The 22303-nt window shown below is 45.3% G+C and overlaps 1 protein-coding gene across 10 annotated transcripts in view; it reads left to right on the plus strand.

Annotated features, from left to right (window-relative positions):
- Positions 1-14180, plus strand: part of LOC139965151 (F-actin-uncapping protein LRRC16A-like) — a 95170-nt gene extending 80990 nt beyond the window's left edge. For all 10 annotated transcript variants that reach the window (XM_071967360.1, XM_071967353.1, XM_071967352.1 and 7 more), the window contains one exon: positions 8074-14180. In XM_071967360.1, the coding sequence (XP_071823461.1) occupies positions 8074-8102 (29 nt within the window). In that variant the 3' untranslated portion in view covers positions 8103-14180. The remainder of the gene's footprint in view (positions 1-8073) is intronic.
- The last annotated feature ends 8123 nt before the right edge of the window (positions 14181-22303 follow it).

Here is a 22303-nt window from a genome sequence, read left to right on the forward strand (position 1 = left end):
CATTTGGTCCATTCCGTCATCCCTCATGAATAATAATTACGTTTTTGTCTGTCATTAATTGTCATCCAAAACATTCCAATATCTGCGCCTTTACCGTTTATACCAAAAGTGATCCTCCACCTTTCATGCTAATCTCAAAGGATACAGAGAAAATTTGTAAAAAATCATTCATTTTTCATTTGGATGTGTCTCAAAGATACACTGTCATAGGAGAGAATGACAATTGAAAATTAAAAATATTTTTTATACCTTTTGTCTACTCCTCTCTGCATATATATAAACAAAATTTCTTTTGGAGAAAACATTTTCAATGCGTTGTTGTGTGTTCTGATAGTGTGTGGCAGTATATAGAAAAATAAAGCAAACAAGTATTATAAGGTAGCAGGAGAAAACTCTACTAACATCTAATACTAACTTTGCTGCTTGACATCTGTATCGTCCGTCTTAATGTGTCCAACAAGTTTGCACAAGAGAAATAACAATCAGCATACAAAATTTCCTATAACTGCTCTGTCCATAAGTAAATTAGCCTTTGAAAGGGTATTCCAATTTCACATAACAAACTTTCTGTGTGTAGGAGTTTGGTATATTGAAGTCAGTCGAATTGTGTGGCTCTGGAGGGCCAAAATGGATATCAATACAAAATGGTTATTAATATGTTGATATTAATGGAACATTTTCTGTTGTGGGACTGGACTAGTGCATAAGAAAAGAAAATGTCACACACAATGAACATAGGCTTTTAAGCGAAGTCAAGAAATGCGTAAAAAGCAAGGGTAAACTGGTAAAATGTTTTGTGAATAGTTCTACATATTTCATTTAAAAGTATGTTCAGGATTTTTAGATTACATGACTGACAAAAGAACAGACATAACATAATAACCATTTACATGCAAGAAAGGAACAGACATATAAACAATATAGCCAACTTTAAAAGGGTAAAAAGGAACAGACATAAGAAATAACCAACATTCAAAGGCTAAGAAAAGAACAGACATAAGAAAATAACCAACAGTCAAAGGCTAACAAAGGAACAGACATTAGAAAATAACCAACTTGAAAAGGCTAACAAAGGAACAGACATAAGAAAATAACCAACATTCAAAGGCTAAGAAAAGAAACAGACAAAAGAAAATAACCAACTGTAAAAGACTAGCAAAGGAACAGACATAAGAAAATAACCAACATTCAAAGGCTAAGAAAAGAAACAGACATAAGAATATAACCAACTCTAAAAGGCTAAGGAAGGAACAGACATAAGAAAATAACCAAATTTAAAAGGCTAACAATCGAACAGCCATAAGAATATAACCAACTTTAAAAGGCTAACGAAGGAACAGACATAACATAATAACCAACCTTGACATGACCAATGAAGGAACAGACAGCAGCCAAGTGAAATAATATTTTAATGTTGAGTACCTCTATGTATGTCACTCACCTGTCACACCTCAAAGCACCTGTCACACCTCCAAGCACTTGTAGTAGTGACAGTTGAAAAGTTCAGAGTGTTTAATAGAAACAGGATTTCCATACTACTATATGTTACTATATGTGTCCTGCTCATACCTTACATAATAACTAACACCCATCACAGAAGTTTTGTGAAAATAGAATAATCTGTGGACCTGTGATGAATACTGAATTAGTTGAGAGGTTGTAAGACATAATCCTACCTTGTAATTGGGTCATGCAACAGCCCACACTCCATAAATTAGCATATTAATAGTCCATTAATCAAATTCATCATCTTGCATATGTATCATGAAAAAGTGTGTCAGTTTCCATTTAGATATGAATGTAAATCCAGTAATAATCATTTTTATTTTATGTGCCCTTAACATTTAATTACTTCAATTTTAACTTGGAGAAAATTCAACGCACTACCCAGAAAACTAATCGGGAATAAAGCCAGAATCCATTCTTAAACCAGTTTGCTCATGTTCCTTGCAAACCTACTTATATCCTTCATTTGCATGTAGACAGTGGTTCAACCCGCTACAAAAAACATTGTACAAAAACTTTCAGATTTTAAATGATATATACTTGCAACTATAGTGCTGATGTATAATCTTAAAGTTGTCTTTTGAGCCCAAATTTAGTCCTTTTTTCCCCTCCTTGAGTTATCAAATTTCTGTCATGTTGTCTACTGCAAAGCTGTGTAAATGTTGTTTATTGGACAACAGCATCACCAGTATTCAATTAATAGTTTTTGCCTGTCTTCAAGAGTTTCTTGACCGCTTGATTTATATACCAAAAAAAAAAAAAAAATAGTATAGCTTTAATAGCAGCTGGAAAGGAAATAATAATAAAATTAAAAACCTTCTGAGAAAAGTGCTGTTCTGTTTGAGAGTTTAGAATTTAAATGTGCCTTTCATCATTCAACAGTGTGCTGTATTGCTATATAATCTTTCTAGTTTCAACAAAAAAATTTAAAAAAAAACAGAAGAAGGAGATGTTCTGGATATTGGTAAAATGTTTTTCTTGGTAAAGGTTGTTTTTCTGCTTTAGGCTCAGTTCCTCTTAGAATAGACCTGCGGATTAAAAATCGAACATGTTTCATTATAATTTACTAGCCTAGCATTGTTGACATACTTCCTGTACTCCTTGACCCTTCGCTCCCTCTCTCCTCTCCCCTGCCCCCTCCCTCTCCCCTGCCCCTTCCCTCTCCCCTGCCCCTTCCCTCTCCCCTGCCCCTTCCCTCTCCCCTGCCCCTTCCCTCTCCCCTGCCCCTTCCCTCTCCCCTGCCACATTCCCTCTCCCCTTCCCTCTCCCCTGCCCCTTCCCTCTCCCCTGCCCCTTCCCTCTCCCCTGCCCCTTTCCTCTCTCCTGCCCCTTCCCTCTCCCCTGCCACATTCCCCCCCCCCGCCCCTTCCCTCTCTCCTGCCACCTTCCCTCTCCCCTGCCACATTCCCTCTCCCCTTCCCTCTCCCCTGCCCCTTCCCTCTCCCCTGCCCCTTTCCTCTCTCCTGCCACATTCCCTCTCCCCTTCCCTCTCCCCTGCCCCTTCCCTCTCCCCTGCCCCTTCCCTCTCCCCTGCCCCTTCCCTCTCCCCTGCCACATTCCCTCTCCCCTTCCCTCTCCCCTGCCCCTTCCCTCTCTCCTGCCACCTTCCCTCTCCCCTGCCACATTCCCTCTCCCCTTCCCTCTCCCCTGCCCCTTCCCTCTCCCCTGCCCCTTCCCTCTCCCCTGCCCCTTCCCTCTCCCCTGCCACATTCCCTCTCCCCTTCCCTCTCCCCTGCCCCTTCCCTCTCCCCTGCCCCTTTCCTCTCTCCTGCCCCTTCCCTCTCCCCTGCCACATTCCCTCTCCCCTGCCACATTCCCTCTCCCTGCCACATTCCCTCTCCCCTGCCCCTTCCCTCTCTCCTGCCACCTTCCCTCTCCCCTGCCCCTTCCCTCTCCCCTGCCCCTTCCCTCTCTCCTGCCCCTTCCCTCTCCCCTGCCACATTCCCTCTCCCCTGCCCCTTCCCTCTCCCCTGCCCCTTCCCTCTCCCCTGCCCCTTCCCTCTCCCCTGCCACATTCCCTCTCCCCTTCCCTCTCCCCTGCCCCTTCCCTCTCCCCTGCCCCTTCCCTCTCCCCTGCCCCTTTCCTCTCTCCTGCCCCTTCCCTCTCCCCTGCCACATTCCCCCCCCCCGCCCCTTCCCTCTCTCCTGCCACCTTCCCTCTCCCCTGCCACATTCCCTCTCCCCTTCCCTCTCCCCTGCCCCTTCCCTCTCCCCTGCCCCTTTCCTCTCTCCTGCCACATTCCCTCTCCCCTTCCCTCTCCCCTGCCCCTTCCCTCTCCCCTGCCCCTTCCCTCTCCCCTGCCCCTTCCCTCTCCCCTGCCACATTCCCTCTCCCCTTCCCTCTCCCCTGCCCCTTCCCTCTCTCCTGCCACCTTCCCTCTCCCCTGCCACATTCCCTCTCCCCTTCCCTCTCCCCTGCCCCTTCCCTCTCCCCTGCCCCTTCCCTCTCCCCTGCCCCTTCCCTCTCCCCTGCCACATTCCCTCTCCCCTTCCCTCTCCCCTGCCCCTTCCCTCTCCCCTGCCCCTTTCCTCTCTCCTGCCCCTTCCCTCTCCCCTGCCACATTCCCTCTCCCCTGCCACATTCCCTCTCCCTGCCACATTCCCTCTCCCCTGCCCCTTCCCTCTCTCCTGCCACCTTCCCTCTCCCCTGCCCCTTCCCTCTCCCCTGCCCCTTCCCTCTCTCCTGCCCCTTCCCTCTCCCCTGCCACATTCCCTCTCCCCTGCCCCTTCCCTCTCCCCTGCCCCTTCCCTCTCTCCTGCCACCTTCCCTCTCCCCTGCCCCTTCCCTCTCCCCTGCCCCTTACCTCTCTCCTGCCACCTTCCGTTTCCCCTGCCCCTTCCCTCTCTCCTGCCACCTTCCCTCTCCCCTGCCACATTCCCTCTCCCCTGCCCCTCCCCTCTCCCCTGCCACATTCCCTCTCCCCTGCCCCTGCCCCTTCCCTCTCCCCTTCCCCTTCCCTCTCCCCTGGCCCTTCCCTCTCCCCTGCCCCTTCCCTCTCCCCTGCCCCTTCCCTCTCCCCTGCCCCTTTCCTCTCCCCTGCCACATTCCCTCTCCCCTTCCCTCTCCCCTGCCCCTTCCCTCTCTCCTGCCACCTTCCCTCTCCCCTGCCACATTCCCTCTCCCCTTCCCTCTCCCCTGCCCCTTCCCTCTCTCCTGCCACCTTCCCTCTCCCCTGCCACATTCCCTCTCCCCTTCCCTCTCCCCTGCCCCTTCCCTCTCCCCTGCCCCTTCCCTCTCCCCTGCCCCTTCCCTCTCCCCTGCCACATTCCCTCTCCCCTTCCCTCTCCCCTGCCCCTTCCCTCTCCCCTGCCCCTTTCCTCTCTCCTGCCCCTTCCCTCTCCCCTGCCACATTCCCTCTCCCCTGCCACATTCCCTCTCCCTGCCACATTCCCTCTCCCCTGCCCCTTCCCTCTCTCCTGCCACCTTCCCTCTCCCCTGCCCCTTCCCTCTCCCCTGCCCCTTCCCTCTCTCCTGCCCCTTCCCTCTCCCCTGCCACATTCCCTCTCCCCTGCCCCTTCCCTCTCCCCTGCCCCTTCCCTCTCTCCTGCCACCTTCCCTCTCCCCTGCCCCTTCCCTCTCCCCTGCCCCTTACCTCTCTCCTGCCACCTTCCGTTTCCCCTGCCCCTTCCCTCTCTCCTGCCACCTTCCCTCTCCCCTGCCACATTCCCTCTCCCCTGCCCCTCCCCTCTCCCCTGCCACATTCCCTCTCCCCTGCCCCTGCCCCTTCCCTCTCCCCTTCCCCTTCCCTCTCCCCTGGCCCTTCCCTCTCCCCTGCCCCTTCCCTCTCCCCTGCCCCTTCCCTCTCCCCTGCCCCTTTCCTCTCTCCTGGCCCTTCCCTCTCCCCTGCCACATTCCCTCTCCCCTGCCATATTCCCTCTCCCCTGGCCCTTCCCTCTCCCCTGCCCCTTCCCTCTCCCCTGCCCCTTCCCTCTCCCCTGCCCCTTTCCTCTCTCCTGCCCCTTTCCTCTCTCCTGCCCCTTCCCTCTCCCCTGCCACATTCCCTCTCCCCTTCCCTCTCCCCTGCCCCTTCCCTCTCCCCTGCCCCTTCCCTCTCCCCTGCCCCTTCCCTCTCTCCTGCCCCTTCCCTCTCTCCTGCCTTTTCCCTCTCCCCTGCCCCTTCCCTCTCCCCTGCCCCTTCCCTCTCCCCTGCCCCTTCCCTCTCCCCTGCCCCTTCCCTCTCTCCTGCCCCTTCCCTCTCCCCTGCCCCTTCCCTCTCCCCTGCCACATTCCCTCTCCCCTTCCCTCTCCCCTGCCCCTTCCCTCTCTCCTGCCACCTTCCCTCTCCCCTGCCACATTCCCTCTCCCCTTCCCTCTCCCCTGCCCCTTCCCTCTCCCCTGCCCCTTCCCTCTCCCCTGCCCCTTCCCTCTCCCCTGCCACATTCCCTCTCCCCTTCCCTCTCCCCTGCCCCTTCCCTCTCCCCTGCCCCTTTCCTCTCTCCTGCCCCTTCCCTCTCCCCTGCCACATTCCCTCTCCCCTGCCACATTCCCTCTCCCTGCCACATTCCCTCTCCCCTGCCCCTTCCCTCTCTCCTGCCACCTTCCCTCTCCCCTGCCCCTTCCCTCTCCCCTGCCCCTTCCCTCTCTCCTGCCCCTTCCCTCTCCCCTGCCACATTCCCTCTCCCCTGCCCCTTCCCTCTCCCCTGCCCCTTCCCTCTCTCCTGCCACCTTCCCTCTCCCCTGCCCCTTCCCTCTCCCCTGCCCCTTACCTCTCTCCTGCCACCTTCCGTTTCCCCTGCCCCTTCCCTCTCTCCTGCCACCTTCCCTCTCCCCTGCCACATTCCCTCTCCCCTGCCCCTCCCCTCTCCCCTGCCACATTCCCTCTCCCCTGCCCCTGCCCCTTCCCTCTCCCCTTCCCCTTCCCTCTCCCCTGGCCCTTCCCTCTCCCCTGCCCCTTCCCTCTCCCCTGCCCCTTCCCTCTCCCCTGCCCCTTTCCTCTCCCCTGCCACATTCCCTCTCCCCTTCCCTCTCCCCTGCCCCTTCCCTCTCTCCTGCCACCTTCCCTCTCCCCTGCCACATTCCCTCTCCCCTTCCCTCTCCCCTGCCCCTTCCCTCTCTCCTGCCACCTTCCCTCTCCCCTGCCACATTCCCTCTCCCCTTCCCTCTCCCCTGCCCCTTCCCTCTCCCCTGCCCCTTCCCTCTCCCCTGCCCCTTCCCTCTCCCCTGCCACATTCCCTCTCCCCTTCCCTCTCCCCTGCCCCTTCCCTCTCCCCTGCCCCTTTCCTCTCTCCTGCCCCTTCCCTCTCCCCTGCCACATTCCCTCTCCCCTGCCACATTCCCTCTCCCTGCCACATTCCCTCTCCCCTGCCCCTTCCCTCTCTCCTGCCACCTTCCCTCTCCCCTGCCCCTTCCCTCTCCCCTGCCCCTTCCCTCTCTCCTGCCCCTTCCCTCTCCCCTGCCACATTCCCTCTCCCCTGCCCCTTCCCTCTCCCCTGCCCCTTCCCTCTCTCCTGCCACCTTCCCTCTCCCCTGCCCCTTCCCTCTCCCCTGCCCCTTACCTCTCTCCTGCCACCTTCCGTTTCCCCTGCCCCTTCCCTCTCTCCTGCCACCTTCCCTCTCCCCTGCCACATTCCCTCTCCCCTGCCCCTCCCCTCTCCCCTGCCACATTCCCTCTCCCCTGCCCCTGCCCCTTCCCTCTCCCCTTCCCCTTCCCTCTCCCCTGGCCCTTCCCTCTCCCCTGCCCCTTCCCTCTCCCCTGCCCCTTCCCTCTCCCCTGCCCCTTTCCTCTCTCCTGGCCCTTCCCTCTCCCCTGCCACATTCCCTCTCCCCTGCCATATTCCCTCTCCCCTGGCCCTTCCCTCTCCCCTGCCCCTTCCCTCTCCCCTGCCCCTTCCCTCTCCCCTGCCCCTTTCCTCTCTCCTGCCCCTTTCCTCTCTCCTGCCCCTTCCCTCTCCCCTGCCACATTCCCTCTCCCCTTCCCTCTCCCCTGCCCCTTCCCTCTCCCCTGCCCCTTCCCTCTCCCCTGCCCCTTCCCTCTCTCCTGCCCCTTCCCTCTCTCCTGCCTTTTCCCTCTCCCCTGCCCCTTCCCTCTCCCCTGCCCCTTCCCTCTCCCCTGCCCCTTCCCTCTCCCCTGCCCCTTCCCTCTCTCCTGCCTCTTCCCTCTCCCCTGCCCCTTCCCTCTCCCCTGCCCCTTCCCTCTCTCCTGCCCCTTCCCTCTCTCCTGCCACCTTCCGTTTCCCCTGCCCCTTCCCTCTCCCCTGCCCCTTACCTCTCTCCTGCCACCTTCCGTTTCCCCTGCCCCTTCCCTCTCTCCTGCCACCTTCTCTCTCCCCTGCCACATTCCCTCTCCCCTGGCCCTTCCCTCTCCCTGCCCCTTCCCTCTCTCCTGCCACCTTCCCTCTCCCCTGCCACATTCCCTCTCCCCTGGCCCTTCCCTCTCCCCTGCCACCTTGCTTGGCTGCACCACATTTCTGTCCTTAGTATCAGTTAACTTCGTCCACTTTGTATGTTGAACTGGAAATATTCTGTCACATATTTTACTCCTGTCTTTGGAGATAACCTTTTACATGGCTTTTAAGCTCTCATTTCATTTGTACCATCATTCCTTTTTTTTTTTTATTCTTCCACAGTTGCAGGAAGAAGAGTACCCCCAAAGTAAGGAAGCAGGTCCAAGGACAGGTGAATCATTCAAGGAAAGGTCGTAAGGCGAGAATCCAGTATTAGTAGCATAGATTTATGATTCAAGCATTCAGGGAGGGAGGCGGGGGGGGGGGGGGGGTTAGGGCCAAGCAACATCACCTCAAACAATAGCTTTTACAATTGCTATCAAGTGGTGAAAGAAATGTTGCATATAAAAAATATGAACTATTGATAAAAGTTTATTATGATATTGCATGATATGTTGTCCAAACTGTTGGTGGTTGCATCTAGTGAAGTGGAAACAAATTAATTTATACAACTTTGTATGTTGCAATAGGATTAGTCTGTATGTGGCTTGTAAGTTGCAGCAAAAGTGTTTTCTACATGAGGTTGAATATTACTTACATTTGGTAAATAAAGGAGGAGTTTAAAGAAGTGTTGTAATACACTGGTCACAATCATCTTCTCAACCTAGGATGGTTGAAAGAAGTTTAACAGTTGAACAAAGGGTACCAATGCTATGCACTTATATAGGAATACAAAACATTAATACTTGTTAGTATTGACTGAGCCATACAGGTCACAGGAATATCAGTCAATTTCTGATGTGTAAGAGTGTTTAGTAATATTGACTTTTTTTTCCACCTACAGTCTTTATTGTTCTGATAACTTTCATTCCAAATTTTTACCAAATTATGATCCAACTTTGTATGTGGTGTTAGATTGTTAATAGTTAGTTGTGCGGTAGTCTGAGCTGTTCATGGAATGTTGAATATTCACGATGCCTTGCTGTAGATGTTTGGAAACATTCCCAGGAGTGTAATCAGAACAAAGTAAAGACTATACAGGGACAATCTGTCGTAGTATCGGCAAGTAGAACTGGAATGGCTCATTGATGATCTCACATTGATGGTGTGTGATGTGACATATGATGCTGTTCATAGCATTGATGCCTTGTTCGATGCCTCATTCAATGCCTCATATCATTCGATGATTCGTTGATGATCTCATATTGAAGGTGTGTGATGTGACATATGATGCTGTTCATAACATTGATGCCTCGTTCAATGCCTCATTCAATGCCTCATATCATTCGATGATTCGTTGATGATCTCATATTGATGGTGTGCGATGAGACATCAGTTGCTGTTCATATCATCGATGTCTCGTTCAATGCCTCATTCAATGCCTCATACCATTCGATGCTTCGTTGATGATCTCACATTGATGCTGTGTGATGTGACATATGATGCTGTTCATAGCATTGATGCCTCGTTCAATGCCTCATTCAATGCCTCATACCATTCGATGCTTCGTTGATGATCTCACATTGATGGTGTGTGATGTGACATATGATGCTGTTCATAGCATTGATGCCTCGTTCGATGCCTCATTCAATGCCTCCTATCATTCGATAATTCGTTGATGATCTCATATTGAAGGTGTGTGATGTGACATATGATGCTGTTCATAGCATTGATGCCTCGTTCAATGCCTCATTCAATGCCTCATACCATTCGATGCTTCGTTGATGATCTCACATTGATGGTGTATGATGTGACATATGTTGCTGTTCATAGCATTGATGCCTCGTTCAATGCCTCATTCAATGCCTCATACCATTCGATGCTTCGTTGATGATCTCACATTGATGGTGTATGATGTGACATATGTTGCTGTTCATATCATTGATGCCTCGTTCGATGCCTCATTCAATGCCTCATATCATTCGATGATTCGTTGATGATCTCATATTGATGGTGTGCGATGAGACATCAGTTGCTGTTCATATTATTGTTGCTTCATTCGATGTCTCATTCAATGCCTCATACCATTCGATGCCTTGTTGACGATCTCTCGTTGATGGTGTATGACGTGACATCAGTTGATGTTGATATCATTGTATCACATCTCCATGAGTATTAAAGTTTAGAGTGTGTCGTTCAATTGGTTGTGGTATCGGCTAGCAATCAGAATGATCACAGGTTCCACTCCACGTCGGACTGACATGTTGTCCGAAGTCTGTCGTGTCTGTGGGTGTGGTATTTAATCTCAGTCCCCCCTCTAACCCCCTCACGGTCCAATGGACCCCTTATTCCTCTCTCACCGTAGAGACTTATGGTGACCTCAATATAATAGCTACTTGTTTACAGCTCTGGTTCCTGATGACCATGGGATTGTGAAGTCGAGAAGTCAAAAGTTATAACTGATTATTTCAAAAGACCATGCCGTAGATTCAACATGCAATTTTTGATTTGACTGTGGTATGGAGAGTTGCCATTTATCGACATAGCTCAGCAGTTTTGAAATGAGTTCCTCCTACCTTTGTCAATTGCTATGCATGTTGATTTTCAGTTGTGTATGAGCCCATGAGGTACCTGTACAGCTGCACATAGACCTGTCCATAGTGCCATGATGAGGCGGGATAGGTGGAGGATTTAGTCATCATCTTCCATAGTTGATTGTGCTCGTTAAGAACTAATTATTCCAAACACTATGCTGTAGTTTCATCTGCTTCGACGGTGAGATGTTATCATTTTATCAAACATTTCCTTCAATTTTTCCATGAATCCCTCCCACCATTATCAGATAAAACCTATGCATTTGACGAAAAAGTCTTCTATTGTTTCCAATTGTTTTCAAGTCTTCAAAAATGATTCCATATCTCATATTTCATTTCCCAAAAAGATATATTTTTTTTCTCTCTCTCCCTTGTTACTTAAACATAACTTATAGTAGTATCATGTATATGAGACCAAGCCACAACAGAGTTTGATATGCTATAAAGACTATATGCAGGTGTACTGTAACATTTAATCAATGAATTTCATAACGGTACCAAGTACCATACTCGGCATTTTGATGATTGTTTCTTAAATGAATGGAATAGGATAGACACAAATCAAAGTATTGGTATGGAAGGGGAAGGTGAAGGGGACAAGGGGGGCAGAGAAGGAGGGTAGAAGGAGAAATAACCAGTTTAAAAGGAAGTTACCAGTTTTCATTTAAAAAAATATTCTCATCGAAGCATTTATTAGTTTTAATGATTTAAAATAGATTATTTTCTTAAATGTAAGAAATATTATTCATAGGAGTAAATATGGAACATATTGCGGCCATCATGATTGCCAAGTTGTTATTGAAGGTGTAACAGAAAGTGTTTTTTGTTTTGATTTTGTGTGTGGCTAAGGTGGACAAAGACACAATCATGCACGGCAGGATGGATGAAAAAAAATCTAAGAAATTCAAAAATACACTGTTTCTCAAAAACAGCCAATTAGGATAGCTTTTTAACATCCCATTCTGGGGTTTTTTACCCTAGTTTATACAAATATTTTCATTTTGCTCATATTATTCCAGTTAAGATTGAATATTATTCCAGTTAAGAAAACGCAGATTTTTACTATTTTTTGGGTGTAGGGCTCGATGTATAAGACGTCTATAAAAACATGTGTATATATATATATCGGTCATAATTAAAAGAGATGTTTTGCATCAGATAAACATTTTTTGTAAGTGAGTCGAAGCAGAGGGAAAAAAATCAACCAAGTTGTACAATTGACTTAGTTTTCTATTTTAATATTATAGCACTAACCAATTTTTTACAATCATTATCATGATTTTTTTTAGGGGGGGGGGGGGAGGGATATATATAATAGTGGGCTAAGTCTAAATTGAGTGTGTTTGCATATATTAATGGAGGTTATTTTGTTCTGGATATTTCAGCTTTTGTGTAAGTGTGTTTTGTTACATGGTATTTAATGGGCATAGTGATATGAGCAAGAGTAGCCAAATAGTGTGTGAGGTCTCTCATTGAATGGAATATACTTATAGGACAATAAATTGTAAGTTTTGAACGAGGCTAAACAATAGAGTAAATATTTCTATATTATATGAAATAGTGTTTTCCTTCTTTATCATTTAAACTTTATAAAATAATTGATTGTTTGTTACATCATTCTTCGTTTGAGGGAACGGCCTGTCATGGGGTTGTATACACCCCCTAAATGTTAATGAAGGCCAGGGGAGGGGCAGGGTGTGGGTGGTATCGTTGTTCGTATAGAAAACAGTTTTTTGCCGTATTTTTTTCTGCCCTCCCAAGCCATCTTACTCCAATGATGAAGTAACATGGGTTAGTCTTTTTTTTTTTATAACAGATAAACAGAAGCAACAGACAATTTTTATTGGGGAGGTTGGGTGAAGGGTTAGGGGGGTGTGGACTTTTCATGATTTTCTTCCTATTGTTGTGTATATCAAGCAGTCGGTATATTAGTTTGCACACTGCACGGAAAATGTACATTATCTTTCACATTCTACATGTTAACTAGTCAATGAAGTTCAAGCACAGAGAAGAGAAAAATATTATTATTATTATTATTTTTTGGGAGGGTGAATTAAGTCACAAAGTCAGTACTCTATATGCTCGCTAGATCACGATTTGAAATTACCTTATTTGACTAGTCGAAATGGCACTCAATTATTTAAAGGGTTAACTCCTCAGTAATAACTGGTGGAATTAGGCCTAAATGACCCTTTAAGGCCGTACGTATAAAATCATGAACATTGATGGGGTTTTCCCCAGGGGGTTGGGTGGTGGTGGGGGAGTGTTTTTTGTCACATTGATGTAAGAACAAAATATTATTCAATAAAGATGCAATTATGTAGATGTGTACATGTTTATTTTATGTCATAATATTGTTATGTAAAACGTTCGATTAGAATATCGATGAAACGTTTAGAAAATTACTTTAATAATGTGAAATCACATTGAAACATTCATCTTTCATGGGGTAGTTAGGCAGTATTTAGCATCTAAGCTAACATCTTCTGTAAAAAAAATACATTCGAGTTTACTTTTTTTTTGGGGGGGGGGGTTCTTGTTTGACAAAACAGTGTTGAAAGCCTTGTGTTTGTAATGCTGTTGAATTCACTGAAATGTTTGATCAACTATGCATGTTCTGTGACTGTGTTAATCGTATATAATATTCATTTCCCTCTTTCTTTCTTTGTTTTTTTTATATGTTTCTTGAGTACTTTCTTTGTATGCATTTAATTGAAACAAAATAAAAGTTTTTTTTTTTTTTGTAAACTTGCTTCGTATTTACTACCAACAGTGTAGGTCATATGCAAAGAAGTTATGTAAGGACACATATCTGTTTTTCTATTATTTTTAGCTGTTTACTTAGAGCGGATTGGCCGCACGGTTACAATGTGACATAAGAAAAGATAGAAATAATTTTCGTGTTTTAACTTAAGTTGTGAAATAAAGAAGAAGAATATCCGCCATTTTGGAAATATAATGAAAAGCTATACGTTGCTAGAATTAAAGCCCGTGTCACTCTGAAAAATATTTTAAAATGTCTATTACTATCAACTAGAAAACATACTGGAGTGGAATCCGTGTTTCACACGTTATGACCATATTAGTATACCGACAAATTTCTAGTTTCTATTTGATAGTCCTTATAATAGGCCATTTGCTATGAGTCTGACACGTTAAACTTGGTCTGTGTTAATTGATATTGGTATGTGTTATTTAGATAACACATACATGCTTACATATTGTTTACATATTGTAAGAAAATCGATTGAAATATATTTTTTTTTAAATGCTGCACCTGTTCATCATCGATTTCTAGAATGTAGTTATATCAATGTAAAAGTGAAACACAATGAAAAGGCAAAAAAGTTAGGAAAAAATGGGGGTTTGTGTTTTATGCGATCAGTCGTTAGATACCGTTATTCAGTTCACAATATCCAGATTATCGATGTTCTCTTACTTGATTTTATGTCCGCTTTACCGTATTTAGACGGTTCATTGCCATGGGAACACTTAGGCCTTTATAATTCCACTTTTTAATCAATGAGGTTATATCCAAATTTTGTTCAACTTATAATATCGTGCACTCTTTCAATCAAAATTATAGCATTTCCATATCTTGTTAGCAATTGTTTTACCTTTTTTTTCATATATAAAAAAAAAATGATATTCCAGAATCTTTGTATAAGCACATTTATTGCCCGAATTTCGGGCAATGTTTAAAATCTAGATTTTGTACGATAATTTTGTGTACGGGAATACATAACTTGTACTGCACTGATTGGCTATTTAACCTTTCTGGGTCTTGTCTTTTTGTCGTTTCTGTTATAAACTTTTAATAAATCGTTTCATGTTTCCAAAACACTGGTTTGAAAGAGACTCACACCTTGTTCCGAATTCTCCAGGGGTCCCCCAAGTTGAAGCGGGGTCGGGGAACCCTTCCAGGCAAGACATATCAACTACATGTACTTTCGGATTGTACCCAGAGGCGTATAGCAATAGGCTAGATCAGGCTATCCCTCAAAGAAGGGCTGATTCCTACTCTTGAACAAACGGATCACAACTACCAGTCAAGAAAGATGGCTATGTCTCTGTGTCATTTCTGCGCCACCGAGAATATGTGCCACAGGAAAAGGAAAGGGGGTGGTGGAGGGGTGGGTAGGGGGTGGGGTGTGCTATGGTTAATTTAAGGACCAAGATCGTGCTAATCCGGCAGTTATACATTCATTGTAAAGTCGGTGGGTTGACTGTATCCGCCAGCGTAATTTTTTTCCTAGGACGAATAAGGGCATCGGCCAATCAAATCCCTGGATTCCAAACATGTGACGCTTTTTCAAAAAAACAAAACATGTTCTGAATCTTTTTTCCTAGTTTTGACACCAGATTATGAACGACAATCCTTCATTTTCATAGAAACTGGATATCTAACCCACTTTCTAAACCCTAACTCTGATTTCAAACGAATTTGTAAATTCCTGAAAAACCTGGAACCCTCATTCGCCCTAGGAAAAAAATTAGCCTATCCGCCATATGTCTCATGAGTTTTTTCGGAGGGAATACATTTTAAAGTCAGTTATTACCATGACTTTGTATAGGCAAACGTTCTTATAGTTCACGAGGAAGTTTTACAAGTCTTTAACACCCACAAGGTTTAGCATGTGATGGATTATTGGCATAAATTGAGGATTGTCAAATGAACTTGAGAAAAGGGATAGTCCGGTGGCTGAAGTCCAAATTGCTGGAAATCTACATGTTAAGGCCGAAAGTGCATCCTCATGCCTTTTTGTATGGGCTATAGTTACATATGCATTTTTCCAATTGGGTGGTGTTTAATTTATGCATCTGGCAATAAACAGGCTCACGGAATGATGCATCATGGCAATTGAGTTGTAACGTTCATTTAGTTTTTATTTCGGTACTATTAAAATTCTCACGAGCAGAGAATATTAAATAGTCTTCAGAAAAGTTTCATTTTGATGAAATGTCAAGTAATGCAGACATGGCTCACTGTCGGCTGTGTCCCTATAGCATCTGCGAATTTACAAGTGCATGACCACAGTAAGAAAGAGGAAAGCCCAAAATTTGAAGAGGTGGTTAGAGGGGTGCGAGAGGGTGGGGGGGGGGGGGGAGATGCATTGTCTTCCTATACATACATGTACATTAGCAGAGCGTTCTGGTCGCCGAGTCTCCGCCAATGATCGATCGTTTGCTTACAAAGAATATGCGTAATGGTTCCATTGTTCGAAACGCCGTCAAAGCGCCAACGAAATATATGGACGTGTTCTCGACTTCTGTATCAGACGAAAACTCCCGTCTCATATTAGGCTATACAACTTTCTTGACATTATTGGAGTAAGCGCTGATATTAATAAAGTAACTTCAAAAGTTTTATTTTCCTCGTCTTCGTCAATTTTGTTTTGCATTATAGCCGATAGTTAAAGACATTATTTAGCCTACTACTCCAACCGTTTTTTAACAAGTAAAGTAATAATCACCAGGGACGTAGCCAGGGGGGAGCAGGGGGAGCGACCGCTCCCCCCCTTTCAGTATCGATTTTTTTTTAAACTGTCGTTTTTTAGCATGGTATTTTGTCAGTGCTCTTTTGATCTTGAATACTCGTCAGCTCCGTTAACTCGATTGTAATCGAAGTAACATTCATGCCTACTGATTCAACTACTTACTTAGTTTGGCAGATGCAATTAGCTAAATTTAGCTTATAGCCAATTACAAGCCTACAGTTGGCCACTGCGTAATAAAATACATATTGCCTGCCTAACCGCACTCTATGGAATGTCACGAACTGTATGCACAACAGGCGCGTATCCAGGGGGGGGGCGTTGGGGGCGCGCGCCTCCCGGGTAAGAAAAAGAGGAGAGAAAAAAAAAGGAGAAAAGAGGGGGGAAAAGAGGAGGAGGAGAGGAAGGAAGGGAAAAGAAAAAGAAGAAAGAGAGAAAAGGAAAAAAAGAGGGAGTAGAAGGAAAACGCCAAGACACCGGGAAGAGAAAGAGGAACAGTGACATCATTACAGCGCTGGTCCCTATTATATACACAGGGTAGTCAGTGACGGATCAAGGATTTCGGAAGGGGCGTTTGCCTCACCCTACCCCTTACACCGACAACTCCATTTTTGACGTTTCCATTTTTCCTCTCTCACTCATGATCTATATACTATATATGGTCTATCATAACGCGTGTGTGTGTATATACGCCTTAAACAATTGTAGAATTGTGCTATGAAACCAACTGTGGCTGGTCTCGAACTCGACCGTGTCGTCGGGGAACCTGACGCATTTCGGGAAGGGGGCGACCGCCCCCCTCCCCCTTCAGTATATTTTTTTTATGATATCGCCAGTAATTTCAAAATAGAAAGTGCTTAGATGCAACTTACAAGGCCTGGGAAGTGTCGTTTCCAGCGATCTGGGAGGCATTTTCGGCCAAAATTTACTTGTACGCTTCGCGCCAGCAAATGGTCCTGGGTAGTGCCATTTCCAGTGATCTGGGAGGCATGTTCGGCCAAAATTTTCTTGAACGCTTCGCGCCAACTTATGGTGGCGCTACGCTTAGATAATTTGCCTACAGGCTTCGCCCCTCCCTTGGCAAATTCCTCGCTACGCGCCTGTTCGAATTTGTAAAGCAACCGCAGCAGATATCACATCATATCAGTGAGCATGAAAATGGCGTTCCAGGATGAACACCCTCAAAACTGTCCGACTTGCTCGAAAAAAATAACCAACATTTTTTGCGCGCGTTCAACATGTTATGGTCAATATCATATAAACAAGCATCGGTTATTTACCCTACATCGCATGCCATCGTGTACCGTACGGTCCGTGAAAGTTGCGCAGTGTACCGCGGGATGCTAATGTAAACAACGAAATGTCTTATGTAGATGGAGAAAAAGGCATGGAGGTCCAATTATGTCAAAACTCTCTTTTACATTAGAAAATGGCGAATTAGGGGCTGCAGCCCCCCCCCCCCCGCCTCCTACGCCTATATGTGTAGTGTTCTGTTTCGGAAATATTTGCTATTTTTTCATTTCCTTCAACCAAGTTTTATAATAGCCGTTATAAGAGGTTTTAATATTTGTACACCAATAAATTAACTGTGTCTGAATTTTCGAAAATTTCTGACCAACATTCTTTATCACACTTCCCTCTACTCGTGCAATTTTGACCGGTCTGTTAGGGGTTGAAGGAGGTTTTTCTATATTGGTTGTCCATAGGTGAAATTTTGTGCAACATTATATGGATATGTTTTGAAGTGAGTTTATTCACGAGAAATGTGAATTTTCAAATTCTGAACAAATAATGGGCTTGGAACCTTGAAAAGTGGGCCTGATGGATATTGTGGGCCGCGACGTAGAATCACCTATAGAAAGCAATGATCCACAGGACATGCGATGAGGTCGAACATGATTTGTGACTGGTGACAATCTTCAAAAAAGTTATGGATGGAAAAAAAACTATCGGGAATACTTGGTTCTCAGGCAAAAAGTGTACATCTGGTTGGTCATTTTCAAGCCCGGGAAGTGCCATTTCCGGTGATCTGGGTGGTATCAAAACCAGAAATTTTCTTGTACGCTGCGCGCCAACCGATGGTGGCGCTCCGCTTAGATAGTCGTGCCTACAATTTTGAAAATCCATATCAATCGCAAAAAGTGCTCCCCCCCTTTCAAATTCCTGGCTACGTCGCTGATAATCACTAATAGAGAGAATACTGTTTGTAACGTACAAAGTATTCTAGTCACACACACAGAAAGCCAAAAGGCGTATAAGTGATACCTTGTCACACGTACGGCTTCATATCAGAACATTTAATAGTAGATTGTAGCACACAAGAGTTTCAATGTTAGGCTAAAAAATGTTTACCAGCAAGATACTGGCACCAGTGGCGTAGCTAGGATTTTTTGAGTGGGGGCCATAGGGGGCTGTTCTTTCTTGTGGGGGGGGGGGGCCGGAGGTTACTATCTAAGCGGAGCGCCACCTTGGTTGGCGCGGAGGGTACAGAGAAAATTTGAGATTTCAGCACCCCCCAGATCGCAGGAGATGGCACCTGTGAGGCAAAATAGCAACCAAAAAGATGTGCAACTTTGGTGACAGAAATGCAAGAAAGTTTTTTCTCTTTCATGCTGACTGGCCTTGCCAACTCAGCCAGACTTTTAACTTGAGAGAAGTTGGCATCATTTGTCGTTTCAAGGTGTCAAGGCCTTTCTCCCAACTCAAACCCTTGCGGGCTACCGGTAGGTTTGCAGGATATGCCCACATGTGGACTTAAATAGCATTAGAGGAAGGGGATGGAAGACTAACACGCATCGATGTTTCGGTAATGGTCCACATTGGTGGCTCGGTGCTAATTAGGCCATTTATTGGGTTTCTTGAGGCAGCTGTCACCAGAATCTGGGTTTTTGTGCCAATCGATGACTGATAACATGTATTGGTATGTAATTTCTTCTTCGTATATCTAGCAACACTCTAAAAACAAATGAGTGGATTTCATTCCATTGGAGTGATCACTCGGCGCACTCCAAATTAAGAGTGAAATTTAACTCTATTGGAGTTAACCCTCACTCATAATGTGAGTGAATATAACTCTATTAGGAGTTAAGATTTACTCCAATGGAGTGGATATTCACTCTTATACCGGAATGATCTCAGTGATCACTCCCATGGAGTGAAATTCACCTTTGTTTTTATCAGTACAGTGCAGTGCATATAATCATAGACGTACGTACGTACGTACTACGTACGTTCGTATATCAGACGCACTCGATACCTACGATACGATACGGTCCTGGAGAAACAATTTCCACTAATCATTTTTTTAAGGCGATACAGTAGTGAGTAGTGAACAAGCACAGCCGCATGTTTGCAGGAATTTCAGAATTCCCAATATTTTATATCTCTACCAGTAGTGGAAGATCATGTTTCGACAGTTTCGTGGCCATAAAAAAAAGTTGTTTTGTGGAATATTCAATGACATATCAGGGCGGATGCAGGATTTGTGACAGGGGGGTCTGATTGGTCCAGCCGCGCCTAAACGTAAGACTATCTAAGCGGAGCGCCATCACTGGTTGGCGCGGAGCGTACAAGAAAATTTTTGGCTTTACAAACCCCCCAGATGGCCGGAAACGGCACTTCCCGAGTATTCTAAGCTGCATGTACATAGCCTTAAAATATGGATCTTATGTCTGCAATTTCTCAATTGATGAGAAAAAACAATCTATGAAATATGGTATTACATATCAGATGAGTTAAGATGATACAAAAATCATAATGCCTTTAGCCCCTAATCCCCTCCGTTCCGTCACCACTGTTTGATGCAGGGCCGGATCCAGGATTCTGGAAGGGTGAGGGGTTTGCTCATGAAAAATTCGTTAGCTCATCCTAGCAGCCTACCGCTCTGTAACCCCACCTCCCAAAAAAAATCAAACACCACCTCAATTTTGAAACTTTTCGGTCTGAAAATTGAGATTGTTAGGCATTTTTGGCACGTGTAGCACGCGTGCACACTATAGTTCATTTGACGGAAAAGACACACCTGGCTTACTTGTGAGAATAACCGCTTTTCTGACGTCCTACATGTTTAAAATTGGCGTTTAATTTAATTATTTTTTCTCTCTCTTGTTTTCTCTCTCTTTTTTTCTCTCTCTTTTTCTCTCTTTTTTTCCCTCTTTCCCCCCCCCCCTCTTTTTTGGCCAGAGCAGGGGGGATCCGGACCCCCTGGACCCCCTGGATCTGCGCCTGCATATATTCATTTGACTCGAGTCAATATATGAATACCTGATACCTCGGCTCAGTACAAACGGAGCCAATCTTTTGATAGATTGTTGCGCTAGGTGGAAGCACTGAACATATTTTCAGCAGATATCGATATCGCGCAGCACAACAAGGTTCGTGGTGTATGGTCGCAATCGTCGCATCGACCATTGCCATGCCATGCTGTGTGACCATTCTCATGATTACTACAGATATTGTATTATTCTTATTCTGCCAGATGCAGACGAGAAAATTGTGTAACTCTATTTCCCAAATTATTGAACAAAAAATATTAGTGAATCGCACTTATTTTTTCTACAACATTTTTTTTACCCCATTCCCAGTGGGGGGGGCAGCCGATTTCATGGGGGCCTCGGCCCCCCAGGCCCCCCCCGTAGCTACGCCACTGACTGGCACTCACGTCTTTCTCTTTTCCCTTCCTTCCTCTCCTCTTTTCCCCCTCTTTTTTCCCCTCTTTTTTTTCTCTCCTCTTTTTCTTACCCGTGGGGCGCGCGCTCCCAACGCCCCCTGGATACGCGCCTGGTTTTGGACGCGGTTTTGTTCATCCTCCAATATTTGTCTGTTTATTGCTATTTAAGTTGGTTAATTTGGGTTTTTAGAGTTAGGTCTCGGGAGATGATATAGGTTCTACGTAGGCGACGTAGGGCGTGGGGCAAAAAAACCTGATTTGCAGGTTTTGCCAATAGTGACCAAAAATCGATCCAATATCGATTTCGCCCAAATGATGTAACAGGGGTTAACCGATGCTCAGGAGCCCAAATTTGCAACTCCCAGGTCCATATCTGCTTCCGTTCGGGAGATACGTGGTCCCAAAGGACCCGATAGAAATACGTGTTCTTTATAAGTGCACAATTTGGAAACCCCCTCTTTCAGCCCCCTCACTTGTCCTCTCTGAAACACCCATCGACATTAAAATAAGACGTGGAGTGGAAGACACCCTTGTCATTGTTATACACCAATTTCGTGTAATTATCTGACCGGAAAAGGCTTTTTGTTAATATGATTTCTAATTTTTCATAAATCATAAATCAGGTTTTTTGCCCCCTGCACGAACCCTTCAACACCCAATTCCAAAATAAACTTCAGATTCGTAATCAGCATGTCGCGAACTACCAGAAAAGATACACATTTATCGCCTTTGCGGCAAAAAGTGTTTTCACCTTAAAAAAAGGAAACTCAAACCTCTTGGGTCAAGCGTTATTGTAATAATGCCAACACGGGGTATTGGAAGCTCTTTTTTTCATTCCTCTCTGTCGCCGTCCGGTAAAGAGTTGCTTCATAACTGTAATTTTCATGACCAGGATATTTCCTGTATTTAAAAATACCTTCATTGGACAAATTTGTATGGTTTTGAGTAAGCTTAGCTACCTTTAAGAAACCTTCGGAAGACTTGGATGAGCAAATCCCCAATAATTTGATTAGAATTGATAATACCATTGTTTATGACATAAAGCTTTTACGACGCTGGTTTACTATTTATTAGGGATATGCTTTTGCCAGATGGGAAGCAATTGTCCAAATAATGCTTTTCTGACCAAAAGTCTTTTACATTGTTAAGCTATTGTATGCTTTATAGAAGACTTCCTTTCACATTGTATATTTGCACGTGAAAAAACAAAATAAATCAAATCAAATAACTAATAATTATTTCTAAACATGCAGTTACAGTGGTTAGTGCTATGTACTTAGAAAGTAAGACAAACTCTCTGTCTAGAATTCAACCCCAAGAGGATGTATTGATTTGGTATTTCTTTTCCTCATTTTGCAGTTAAAATATAAGAAAAGCCTATCATTTCTCAATTAACAGTTACTGTGGCGCAGTTGTTATGTTGTATAATTTTGCATATTTATTATTGTTTTGTGAAAAGAAATTGTCAAAATGAGACATACTCCTTGTCTTGAGTTCAAACACCAGAGGATGCATTTGATTTTCTATTTATTTGCCTCCTAATGTTGTGAAGATTAAATATTAGAAACGACCACTAATTCTCAACAGTTCTAGTGGCGCAGTTGGTAGTGCTCTGGACTGGAGAGACACAGACAAACTCCATGTCTCCGGTTCGATCCCCAGACAGAGCATTTTGATTTTCTGTTCTTTTACTTCTTCCATTCTGGACTTTTAAG

Source organism: Apostichopus japonicus, chromosome 3 (assembly GCF_037975245.1).
Source record: "Apostichopus japonicus isolate 1M-3 chromosome 3, ASM3797524v1, whole genome shotgun sequence".
NCBI classification, from domain to species: Eukaryota; Metazoa; Echinodermata; class Holothuroidea; order Aspidochirotida; family Stichopodidae; genus Apostichopus; species Apostichopus japonicus.